The following is a 12,449-nucleotide window of genomic DNA, read 5'->3' on the forward strand; positions in this document are numbered from 1 at the left end:
CATGCAACCTGTGAACATTTATTTTAAAATATTAAACTGGTTTTCAATATAATCCAGTTAGTCATTTTAATTTCACGTGGCTTTTCGCTGTCCGGGCCAGTAGGGGGCGACTACCTGACATTCTTCAAGCTGCACTACTCTTCTATTATTGGCTGGTGTTTCCACTGCTCAAGTGACGTTTCTTAGTTCTCCTCTCTGATTGGACGTCCTAATCAGACTTCCGTCCATTAGCACAGACCGATGTTTAGCTGATGTTTCAAACTTGGCCAACGTGATGTGTTTGTTAGTTTTTGTAAAGGCTGTTTTAGGTTGATATGACAATCTAATTTTTGAAGTTTGCTTCTAGGTTTTATGTTTTAACTACTGCCTGTTACTTCGACTCATTTAAAAGTCTTGAAAAGACGTTTTTGTTAAATAAAATGAGTGACAGTGAAATGGACGGTGCAGAGGCTGGTGGGTATAATGAAAACTGACCTAACGAAAACTTGCTGCTGGTACATTGAGGTTAAGTGAGTATGTTCTGTGTAAATGTGCTGTAGTATGGACCACCGCAGACCTCCTGAAGCTTGTTGGCCGTATTAGGAGCAACACCCCAAAAAGTGAGAAAACGACGAGTTATCAGATGGGACTGTTGTCTGTGAACTGGGACAGAACAGCATTTCCTCCCTATTCTGCAAAGGAATGCCACGACAAGTGGCAAAAGGTGATCAAAAAGGTGAGCTCTCCTCTAAGCTTGGTGCTGTTTGTTCTCTGATGTCGTCATAGAACAGCTGAGATTCAATCACTCGTGTTTTTCCTATCACTTAATTGATTTGCACTACTTTGTGTTGGTCTATCATGCAAAATCCCTGTGGAAAACTCTGCCGATTGAGGTTGCATTGTGACAAAATGTGGAAACTTTGGTAGGAAGTGTGATACATTTGTTATTGTTGCTTAGATGCGCAAATTTCGGAGCCTGTCGGACCTCGTTGCCGAAGCTGAAGTGGTGGTTTCCAAGCCTCTCCTCCACAGATGGGTAAATACCTAATGAGTACATACATGGAGTCTACTTGCATTTTGTTTTAACGCGACATTTGAATAAAATGTTTCTGTTCTAATTGTTGATTTCTTGCTTTTGTACAACACCTTGGTCAGCATCTGTTGTTCATATACTTTTTTTATGTAAATAAAATGATTTGAAGTTACAAGAAAAAGCTTTTAATAAGATTGGTCACACTTTGATTTAAAATCTCACTTGAGAGATCATCTATTACTTACTCACTTCAAATACCAATTCCTATATTGTCTTGAAAATCTATAGCCAAATAGAACTGCCTTCAGAATGTTAACGGTTTATTTTTGTGTTATAGCTGATTCTACATGGTTTAATCCCAGGAATGCAACTCCAATCCTCAAGTGCCACTTTAGTTCAACTTTTGGATGCATCTCTGCTCTAACACGCCTGAATCAAAAGCCTGATTGACCTCCTTGGTGTATCTCTATCGTTAATTAATATTGCAAGTAGTGGTGCATCAATTGCAGTTTTCCAGACGATCTCTGAACTTTAACTAAACCTGCTAATTCGGATTTTGGACAATGGCGATTTGTTTTTTCCCCTCTCTTTTGTTTGTTTAAATCATATGAAAAGTTGCTAAATATAGCAATGAAGTTGCCAAGTTAGCGACAGTAGAGTGACTGTTGTTATAGGTGCAGGTTCAAAGTGTTTGCTGGATGATAAAATGTCTCAGTAATTATTGCAATAATTGATAATTTTGTTGTTTTGAGACCATTTTCAAGTAATCTATTGATAATGGCCCTCCCAGTGATCGATAAACTTTAATTTAACACTGGAACTAAATTATGTTTGAATATCCAAACTAAACCATAACAAACCAATAAATTAAATGAAAATGAAAACCACACACAACTGAAACCATAAATATTTCTGTAAATAATTTCCCTTCAAAATAAATAATCAGAATGAAAATGATGAAACTCATTTTAAGTCATTATGCAATTAATTGCTTATTGCAACAAGAATGTAGAGGTATTTTTTCCTCGCACACCAAAAAGGAACAGTTGGTAAAAAAAAATTTTTTTAGGTTTCACTTGTAATTATCGGCTGATGATGCACAATGAAGAAAATTGGGGACAATTTATCAGTGCACCTCAAGTTGCAAGATTGTGAAATCCCGGAAATCAGAACTGAACAGAATTAAATGTTGTTCTAATTAGAGCTTTCATATAAAACAGTGCAGTCAAGTTAAGCTTTTTGAGCCAATTGGTAAAACGGTTCAATTCTACCCAGGGAGTGTAAGTCATTGACTTTCCCTCCTCCTGATCAGAATTGGCTCGAATATGATTACCTGAACAAAAAACTCAATAACACTTTGTGATCATTTGTCTTAATTTCTATTTCATTTTTCTCACAGACCCACCCACACTTCCCAAAATTCCCCGGTCCTCCAAAAATAAACCACCTGCAGAAGAACTTTTCCAGGTTAAAAAACAAACACCCAGAGCTGTCGATGACAGAGATTGTGTTGATGGCACACAAGAAGTACGATGAGCTACCAGATGAAAAGAAGGTTGGTAGTCTGTGAGAAGTAGCTATATACATGAATACTCATTAATAAGAGTGACTTGAAAGTTGACAGATTTGTCTTTTTATTGCAGGATGAATATAAAAAGAGGTGTGCCGATAGACGTATGAAGTATTGGAAAGAGTTCAACAGTTTTTGGTACAAAACTCCCCTCTATGCAGGCATGATTTAACAAAGCAGTTGATCTAAATTTATATTGTAAAATTTGTTTGTGTGCTCTTTTTCAGTAAAGACAACAATCTACCTGGTACTCGAAAATCTAGACAGGAAAAACTCTCTGCAATTGTAAGTCTTCCATCCTGCCTTGTCTCAGCATGCTGTTTGCTCGATTTGCTGGGTGAGAAACATTTCACCCATGTTTGACCGCTCTTATATAAATCTGTTACTTTTCTCTGTAGGATGGCCTGCCTGTGAAGCCACCCCTGTAAGAGATTGTTTTTGTCACGTTTTTTACTTTAGTTAGTAAAATGACAATCTTTTAAAGTGGTTTATTTTGTTGCTCATGTTTTCACATTTTTAACTTAAGCTATCAAGGTGAAAAGAATTTGAGTAACTTATTACTTTTCATAAAAGTAATAAGTAAAGATTGTCTGTCTGAAAAGGCCTTTAAAAGTCTCATTTAGTTTTATGAGACTTGCAGAAATAACTCCTGTTAGCATGACTGCACTGAAAATCTCTCCATCATTCACCAAACTGAGATTGCAGATTTTTACTTGTCTAACCACCTCTTAAAATGAATTGAACTATCTCTTTATTTTCTCACACTGAAAATGTTCTGAACACGAAAACTCATAAAGCTTGCAATAGACAGCTCAGGAAGTTGCTAGGATGCATATATATTATTATTATTCTGCTGAAAATCAGAAGGTTTGATAATTGTATTTATATTTCGGCTGGGAAACCTTCACTCGATCCCAATAAAACCAGCCACAAACTTTGGTTTGTTAGGTTAGAACTTTAATCTCAATATTTCCAGATTTTTGTTGCTGTTTTGTCTAATTTTCTGTCCTTTTGCATATTTTCAGACGTGGTGAGTTTCTGTTCATCAAGGAGAATGCTGCAGAAAGCCAACCTTCATTGGGTTCAGATTTCTTCAGTGAAATGAAGAAATGCTGGAAAAAACTGAGTGCTGCAGAGAAGCATGAGTATTACACACGCTGTCTAAAGGTACCAATATAGGACAAAAAAAGAACATAGTTGTTTTGACTTAAAAGTACCCTAAATGTTTTTTTTTGTTGTCATTTTTAGATGAAGCATGAGTATAATGCCAAGCTGAAGGAATATTTAGATGTAAGTTGAGACTTTTCTAGATTTAACAGGAAGAGGCGTTGTGTGACGGTTTGTTTGTTCCTCAGCGCTTTGATGAGACAGAGAAGCAGCGATTCATTGAAGAAAATGATATCAGATTCCTGAAGGCGAAGCCTGGGGTAAGTTGAAATCTAACAGTTTCCTTGTTAATAAACTCAATAAACACTTGATTTACGGATATTTTTAATGTATTATGTTTCACAGTTACTCATGTTATATGCATGCAATCCTAATAAATAAGGTTTAAAAATACAAGAATTAGTTTGAAATATTTCACTTCACATGTAATGGATTTACGTGATATCAGTTTTACTTTTTGAAACAACAAAAATAAATCCCAATAAATTGAAGTTGAAGAGGCGTGAATCCTTCTGTACTGGCTGCTATTGTGCTGAATTTTCACTTCGCGTAAACTCTTGTTTTAGTATGTGAGCAGGAGGATGTCACCCCGTGAGCCCAAGATGCCCAACCAGTGAGTGTATAACCAAAACCTCCGAAATGTTCCCTGAAAAGATTGTTTGACTAATTTAGCTCTGTTTTTCAGAAATCTACTCAGAAACTTTGCCAAATATAAGAAAATGTCTCTTGCCAAATCTGAGAAACTTTGGCAGAAGCTCCCGGTAAAGGAGAAGGAACGTTACAAAGAACAGATGTGTTTGAACTTGAAGCAATACTCAGAAAAACTGCAAGCGTGGTTCAAGGTGTTTAGAAATGTCCATCTTCACTTTGGATTTTACCTCTCAGAACAAATGTTCTGAGAGGTAAATGTATCTATTTTCCATTCTCTGTGCAGGAACTGACCCCAGAAGAGCAAATGAAATATTTGAAACAAAATCCCAAAGTGAGTACTTTGAAATTCACCAACATTTTCAGAGTTGGTTTTCTGGAAATCATGTTCCAACTTGCATTGCAGAAATTGCAGTTCCTCGATGTCCCAAAAAATCTGGTGAACGAGAGAGGAGAGCTATGTTTGAGTCAACCTTCTGTAAGTTATATAAATAAAACGCATGTATTCTATCCAGTTAAAATAATTCTTCTTTTAATCTAAAATGGAAATGAAATGTGGTCATAACGTACATCATCCAATTGAATTCAAATGCAGCACTTTGACTTGTGAGATAAGGAAGAGGTTTCTGACGCTGAGCGGTAATTTTGCTTCCTGTTTGTTTTGGTACTCAGGATTCGGAGGACGAAGACATCACAGAGATCAGCAGTGAAGATGATATTTGGTGCTCTTATGAGGTGACGTCGATGTTTTCTTCCTGTTGAAAATATACTCAGAATAATTGTTCAATTTTTCTAAATGAGTCACTTTGTAGCTGAGAGTGCAATTAAAAAGTAATTTATTCAATTCTATCATTTTCTGGTCCTTAGGATGAGAGTGAAGAGGACTGGAACATGTTGGAGATGCATCGCTGATGGATAGAATCAGAACCTTCACACTGCCACAGGCAAACTTAGATGAACACTTTCAAATCACCTGAAGAAATGCTGCCTGCAAAGTTACATCATTTGTGTGGCAGAGATGCTTCCCAATGTTTACTGGTGCAGTTAATGTAGCTACACCAAGAATATTTTCATAGTTTTAGAGTGCATTCCTGGGAGTAACCATGTTACCAGTTTTGGTTCACCATTTTTTGAATATTGACTGTCGAGAAGGAAAATTACAGTAGAACAGAAACGATCATTTCCTCGTTCATGCTGTGATAATTTTACATTTTCCCAGGGCTGTTTTTTTGTTTTTTAGTTCATTCGGCTCCTGGTTAAAAAGATTTAAACTGTTTAAAATTCAGATTCATCAAGGAGAATTGGGAATGTAATTAATGTAAATTAGAAATTCAGTTGTTGTTTTTGAACATGTTATACTAACGCATGGGACATGACAGGAATGATTTCATTAAAGAAATACTAAAAAATTAATTTGGGATTTGTGGGCTTTTTTTTAAATGAAAAATACAGAACAGGTAAAAATAATTTTGCTGGCAAATTGTATCTTTATTTCAGTTAAAGGCAAATTAAGTGTTTTTGTTTAAGAGGTGTGGAAGTTTTCTTTAAAAACAAAACGGTTTAAAAAATAGAGGTAATTTCTCTTGCAAATTGTATAATACAACTTGTTTATGTTTTACAATTTAGATGCAACTGTGAAAATGAGCTGAATGGATTGTAAATGTAGTTAACTTCAGTCAGTTCATCTGGCTTTTATTTCTTTAAATCATCTTAATGCTATGTTTCATAAATAAATTGCAGTGCATAGTTCAGTAAAGAGTACAACTGAAATATATACTGAGATCCATAGTTTGAAGCAAACATGCACAAAACCAATTGTGCTTTTATTTGTATAAAAAGATCTAATGCTACAGCCTTAGTGGCAGTCCATTTTTAATATAATTTGCCTCCGTATGTTGTAGTAATACACCTAAAAATATTTTCTACATGTTGTAAGTAAATCTACATAAATGCTTTTAATTTAATCAGTGAAAGTTTACAAAATGTTTTATTTCTAACATAGTAAAAACGACCTCCATGACATAAGGTGGTTGAACTATTATATCTCTCTAAAAAGAAACTACATATCTTTAAATATGACGTGCATTAAATTCGTCTGTGGTCGTTAAATTGTTAAAAGGGGAATTTGATTAAAGCAACAGACTGAATGAGCTGGGAATCAATGCAGCTGAGAGACTCCTGATGAGATCGATCGATTGCTTCTGCCTGAGACGGGCGCATATTAAAATACGCATAATTTTAGTTCGGTTTTCCATTAAGCTCCTTAATAGTTTATCTTGTAAATGAAAGAAAAGTAGTAATTGTGTTAGTTGTGTCGCTTTATTTCAAATGAGCAGAACTGGCAAACAAAGTGAAAGCAGAAGAGTAATTATCTGCAGCACAGGAGGCCATCGGTGGAACTCGTGCAGAGAGTGATTGTTTCTGCCTGAACGCTTAGTAAAGATGGATGCCTGTCGAAATAGGTAAATAAACTCAATTAAGGTTTTGCTGGGAGCGCGGCAGCGATGTTCCCCGCCGGGAAGGCTGCATCTGGGGGTTGAGAAGCGGAACTTTGGCAGCCGGAGGTTCTTCCAGGGAGCGCGGAGGCGCACAGCCGCACTGCAGCAACAGCAGTGTTGGCTTCAGGGACGAGCAGCCTAGCTACTGTTGGATGTTCCTCCAACTGCGAAACAATTAAATATATATATATATTATCGCTGTTATATTTGCAACCGCTCGTGTACATCTTCTGCGTTGCAGCCGCATTGGCTGTTGACGCAGCTTCTCCTGTTACCTCCTGGTATTTTCTCTGCCTCCAGCCTATTCATAGCCGCGCTCTTTGTTTTCCTCCAGCTTCAAGCTAAGCTCCTTTCATTGAATGGCAAGACTCGGGGCTGCTGGGAAGTGTCGAGGACTCGCGCCGTGTTTGGGACTCCGCTGACTTTCCTTTTCGTGTTTTGTGTCTGTGTTATCAGGCTGTGAGTGCGGGAAGCAGCCCTCCGCTCCGTTGCGAGTACCTGCATCCCTCTCTCGGTGACCGACGGGCGTCTGTGCTTCCGTCCTGCAGCAGCCCAGCTCTGGCCGACGCCTGCTGCGCTACAGCATGAACACAGCAACGTCTGCTCATCTGGTAGATCTGGCAAATGAAAATGGAGGAGCTTTCGGTGTCCAGCCTGGACAACAGCAAGTTAGAGGTACGGTGGTGGTGGTGGTGGTGACGCATTGTTGCAAACAGGTGTCACCAAAGGCGTTTTCATATCAGACCAAACCTGTGAAAAGGCAAAAAGGAACTTTCTCAAATGATGATTTCATTCATGATTTGAAAGAAAATACTCACCCAAACTGTGATACTAAACACTGCCTGATCCCAAAAACAGCAGATGAGTGCAAGTCTCCCTATTGGATGTTGAAAAGGCATCTTGTGGTTGTTTAAGAAGAGTCAAATCACCAGCATCAAGCAGAGAAAACCTCTAAGGAAAGTACTAAAATTGGGTTGAGAACTGTCCAAATTGTTGTTAACTAGCGAAAGAGGGGAATCGTCATCTCTGAAGAGGAAATGTGGTCAGAAAATAAATCCTGAGTGATCACTGGAAAGTTTGGTGAGGTCAAATCAAAGAAAAACTAAACTAGAACTGTGCTTACTAGTGAAACGAGGAGTGTTTTCACACCTCAATGTACAGAAAACTAAAAGAATTTGGACTGAAAAGTTGTTCAGTCAGTAAGGGTAACTGGAGAAAAATGTTTCAACCTGCAAAGGAGAAAAAAGATTGAACTCTAGAGTAATGGAAGAAGGTCATGTAAAGACTTTTTCACCTCAGACAAGCCACAAAAGTGTACCGCATGTCGTCCCTGGCAGGCAATGGCTCAGGACATCCTGTCTGACCTGGTTGAGGACGCATGTCTGGGTCTTTGCTTTGAGGTCCACCGGGCTGTGAAGCAGGGCTACTTCTTCCTGGATGACATGGACCAAGAAAGCATGAGGGACTTTGGTGAGCACTACCTGTCTTACCTTGCAAAAAGATTATATTACATCACTGAAGAAAAGCAAAACACAAAAATCTGAGTTTGTCAAACAAGCGAACATTCAGATAATAATAACTAATACGCAGATGCACACAAATTTGTGTTGATTCTGTTAAAAATGTCTAAAAACCCGACAATAAATGAATCAGTTCTCCAATATAATCTCATGGTGATTGAGATTATATTTAATTTAAAATCATTTATTCAATGAAAAGACATGCCACATTGAAAAAGAATTGTTCACTAGAAATGTAACTAGAAACATTGATTTTGCCATTCGTGCTTTTCTCTTTATCTGGGGTAAAAATATGACTTTTTCTCTTATCAGTTGTTCAAAATAGGAATGACAAGAAAACATGTCCTGCGTGTAATACAGATGTCTCTTAAACTTTATAAATTATTATTATCTGAAGTTAGAGCACTAATAAAACTGAACGAGGATCCAAGAATTAATTTTTTACAGTTCACAGATTTAAGAGTTTTAGATTTATTGTTGACAGAAATGATAAAAACTGTGATTGATTTGGAAAATCTGCATTATTTTTCTTTTCCTCACTGACTAAATCTTCTCTGATTAAATGCAGAATTTTCCCCAAGGTATTTAGTTTGAGATTTGATGGCAGATTTATTCAAGGTTCTTGATTTGAATCGCTTTCAGAAATTGTGGACCAGCCTGGACTGGACGTGTTCGGCCAAGTGTACAACCAGTGGAAAAACAAAGAGTGTGTTTGTCCCAACTGCAACCGGAGCATTGCGGCGTCTCGCTTCGCGCCGCACCTGGAGAAATGCCTGGGAATGGGACGCAACAGCAGCCGCATAGCTAACCGCAGGTTCGAAGGCAAACAGGAAGCGCAGACCAGCATCGGCTCAGATGTTCACATTGTGTTTATCTCCTATTCCACTCCATTCTGATTGGTTCCCCCAATCAGAATCAACTTCATGGTTTCTTACTGGAATCTGTTTTGTGTTATTTCTCATGAGTAATGCTGTTACATCTCACTGTTTTACAGAATAGTTACTGGTAACAACACCAACAATAAGTCGGAGAGTGACCAAGAAGATAACGACGACGTCAACGATAACGACTGGTCCTACGGGGCAGAAAAGAAAGGTGAAGCTTTGGACTTCCTTCGTGTTCCTCGAAAACTGATTCACTGCAGATTTTCTGTTTTTCCTTATCTGTTTTTTTATTTTACAGCAAAGAAAAGAAAGTCGGATAAGGTGCTTTTATTTTACCCTTAAATACATATTGTTTTTAATCATCTGTTTTATTCATGAAAGTGTTCAGAATTTTTGTCCTGACTTCTTAACCCAAACCAAATATTAGCCCTAATTTTTTCTTCTTTTTTTGCTCCTCAGAATCCAAATTCACCAAGAAGATCCAAATCATTCAAGCATAAAAGCAGTAAGTAAACTTATCTTTGTTATTATTATTATCATTAATTGATAGCATTTGGTTGTTTTGGAACATTAATCTAAATACCAGATATGCTTTTAAGACTCTCGGTTAAAGACCTTAACACTTTAGCTTTGTGAAAAAAATCTATAATCATTGATGTAAACTGAAGTTTACATGTGTGAAGAAGTCTGTAAGGTAGTTTACAATAAAGTATTTACTTATATTATCCAGATTTTGAGAAGAATTGTAATAGAAATCATGTGGAAGAAATAAGGTTTTGATATTTTATTTTCTATTCCCATTCCCTGAAAGTTATATAAGTCTATTCATCAGTCCATTTATTTATTCATCCATCTGTACCTGTCGCCTCCCATCTATTTGTCTGTTCATCTATTCTTCCATTTCTCCATCTTTCCAATCGCTTTTTGTCCGTTCATCCATTTTTGCAATTACCATTCAATGAATCTTGCCATCTGTCCATTTCTTGAAAGTCCACAGTGTTGACATTTTCCTCAGACCACTGCTGAAAAATCTGCACCTTTTTTCTTCAGAAGGGCACAGAAACATGAGCATTAGATTCTGCAGAAGCCTTGACATTTTGACCTGAAAAATGTGTTTCAACAAAATGTTGAAAGCAGTGAAATTTCCAACAGCTCTGCCTTTTTCCCACCTTTTCCCAGGTACAGCCAGTAAGACCAATCAAGACAATGAAGCTCATGCGCCGCCCAAAGACTCGTACATTGCCTCTTCGAGGCCTGTGGGTAGGGACAGGGGTAAACCTTTCATATGGGTTTGGAGCTGATTGACCATGTAGGATCTACTTGTCTTTATGTTTTATTTTTTTCTCCTAATATCATGTAATAGAAAAGAGTTTGTGCATGTTGACTCTTAAGAGTTCACAGTGTATGCTGTGTTTCAGGAGTGACTCTTTGCTTTTTATTTCTGCACAGGCATGATGGGTCCCAGACGGCGGATGGAAAACCAGGAGAGTCCCCGCATGCTGATGAAAGACGAGGCTTTCTCTCAGTAACGCACTTGGCCACAAACACACCTTCTTGAACTGTGTAGATGAACACACACAGGCAGAGAACGCGAGGGAGAGCAGGAGCCCTTCGGTTCTTTACGTTGTCGGACCAGCGGACGGTGATGTTATCGGTGACATTCGTGGTGTCTGCTGCTGTGCAGAAGCAATCCCGAACCTCCCACTTTGTTCTTGATGGATTTGTTTTAGTTTTAATCACAGAATCATTGAACCAAACAATGTTTTCTCATTTGTTTAATTATACATATATTTTGTCCTGAATAGTGAATATCATCATGTATAATTTTTCTGCACAGAATAAGAGCCTGGAAATGATCCAAAGGCTAAGTGAAGACGGCTGTGTTTGGTGCAACAGTCTGCACACAGTATTTTATTTCATAAGATAGAAAAGATCAGGCAGTAGGTGAGCTGACATCTCCTCATTTTTTTTATTTTTTTTATTTTATAAAATCTAGTTATTTGAGAACTAATGTCAAAGACAATCATTGGAAATGGTTTGTCTTTTGTTTCCACATTGACTGTCGGGGTTGTAGTTTTCCAGTTCACGGTGTAAGCAGCACTGTTTGGTGCTTGCCTAAGGAAACTGGTTTTGAAATGTTCATTCACTGAACATCTGATTTTGCATGCAGGCTGCAGGTTGCCTGCAGAAAGCAGGTTTCTTTTGGGTTCTCTTTCAGTGGATAGACTCAGCTTGTTTTCTAGCATTCAAATATGTCTTTGTATCATGTTTACATTGTAAAGGGTCACATTTGTCCATTTGTCCTTGGTGTGATGTGATAGTGTAAATATTCTAATAGTCGAATTGCTGCTGTCATGGCTCGGCTTGTTTTCATCCGTCTGGCATAATAAATGATTTGTTACCTGTCGGAAGGATTTGCTCTTGCTTGACTAAAACGAACTGACCAACAGGGGGCAGCCATCACCAATTCGACCAGATCTTAATTTAAAATGACTCACTCCATAGTAGATGTCTAATAAATGCAACATAATGCGGTGTTTTTTTTCTCACACTGACTCTATTTTGGGTTTGTATTCATTGTTAAGTAATTGGTTCTTTGTTTTGTCTCCCCCCCCCCAAAGAATAACCTTTTTTTAACGACCAGTTCACCCAGTCATACCTGAGTCACTTTCAGCTCTAAAGATCTGTCAAACATGCACTGTGCCCCATTTACCCATAAATAACATCTAGCAAAAGTACCTTCAAAAGTCTGTCGTAGTAAATAGAGTGCACCTGTGAATAATTTTATTTCAGTATAAATCCAGCTGTTCTTTGAAGCTCTCCAGAGGTTTGTTGGAGATGGGTTTGTGAAACATGGGACACAACAGAACGTTTTAGAAGTTTGAAACAGGGTTCAGTTCCAAAACATCACAAGCTTTGAACGTCTCACATATCTATTGTTTGTTCCATTGTCTGAAATGGAACAAACTAAGCATTGAACCTATGCTTGGTTCTATGTCTCCTGACATAGGAGAACAACATTTTATTCTCCTATGTCAGGAGACATAACCCAAAGTATTGTGAGAAGCTAAGGACCCTCCGAAGGTTTTCACTGATAACTTAAAGGTCAATGCAACCTAATGCAGAGGAAATCACTTTCGTTTTTAAAGA

General features: G+C 37.7%; 2 protein-coding genes across 3 annotated transcripts; both read left to right on the top strand.

Moving 5' to 3' along the window:
• Positions 1-237: 237 nt before the first annotated feature.
• LOC129377624 (nucleolar transcription factor 1-like) lies at positions 238-5,810 on the top strand. The gene is made up of 16 exons (XM_055057710.1): positions 238-453; positions 540-715; positions 938-1,015; positions 2,412-2,567; positions 2,656-2,720; positions 2,810-2,867; positions 2,981-3,006; positions 3,608-3,749; positions 3,831-3,872; positions 3,938-4,009; positions 4,316-4,362; positions 4,435-4,591; positions 4,684-4,731; positions 4,804-4,875; positions 5,070-5,132; positions 5,265-5,810. Exons 1-16 carry the CDS (start codon positions 420-422, stop codon positions 5,307-5,309), a joined length of 1,281 nt encoding a protein of 426 aa, XP_054913685.1. The 5' UTR covers positions 238-419; the 3' UTR covers positions 5,310-5,810.
• A 947-nt stretch (positions 5,811-6,757) lies between these two features.
• On the top strand, positions 6,758-11,710 carry atxn7l3b (ataxin 7 like 3b). Of its 2 annotated transcripts, none has more exons than XM_055058122.1 (9): positions 6,758-6,859; positions 7,352-7,570; positions 8,233-8,365; positions 9,058-9,229; positions 9,410-9,510; positions 9,598-9,620; positions 9,759-9,804; positions 10,479-10,608; positions 10,749-11,710. In XM_055058122.1, exons 2-8 carry the CDS (start codon positions 7,520-7,522, stop codon positions 10,598-10,600), a joined length of 648 nt encoding a protein of 215 aa, XP_054914097.1. In that variant the 5' UTR covers positions 6,758-6,859; positions 7,352-7,519; the 3' UTR covers positions 10,601-10,608; positions 10,749-11,710. The 2 variants fall into 2 exon arrangements, with proteins under 2 accessions (XP_054914097.1, XP_054914096.1); XM_055058121.1 differs by having other exon boundaries at positions 6,759-6,859; positions 10,479-10,559.
• Positions 11,711-12,449: the final 739 nt, after the last annotated feature.

Source organism: Poeciliopsis prolifica, unplaced genomic scaffold (genome assembly GCF_027474105.1).
Source record: "Poeciliopsis prolifica strain line A6 unplaced genomic scaffold, Auburn_PproV2 SCAFFOLD049, whole genome shotgun sequence".
Taxonomy (NCBI): domain Eukaryota; kingdom Metazoa; phylum Chordata; class Actinopteri; order Cyprinodontiformes; family Poeciliidae; genus Poeciliopsis; species Poeciliopsis prolifica.

Bases quoted from the DNA above. Each gene is read 5' to 3' on its own strand.
- LOC129377624 (XM_055057710.1), top strand. From the start codon at position 420: ATGAGTGACAGTGAAATGGACGGTGCAGAGGCTG. The intron at 4,010-4,315 runs GTAAGTTGAAAT...CTCTTGTTTTAG, and splicing joins TCCTGAAGGCGAAGCCTGGG to TATGTGAGCAGGAGGATGTC. The intron at 4,592-4,683 runs GTGTTTAGAAAT...TTCTCTGTGCAG, and splicing joins AACTGCAAGCGTGGTTCAAG to GAACTGACCCCAGAAGAGCA.
- atxn7l3b (XM_055058121.1), top strand. From the start codon at position 7,520: ATGAAAATGGAGGAGCTTTCGGTGTCCAGCCTGGACAACAGCAAGTTA. The intron at 9,621-9,758 runs GTGCTTTTATTT...TTTGCTCCTCAG, and splicing joins AGAAAAGAAAGTCGGATAAG to AATCCAAATTCACCAAGAAG. The intron at 10,560-10,748 runs GTAGGGACAGGG...ATTTCTGCACAG, and splicing joins TGCCTCTTCGAGGCCTGTGG to GCATGATGGGTCCCAGACGG.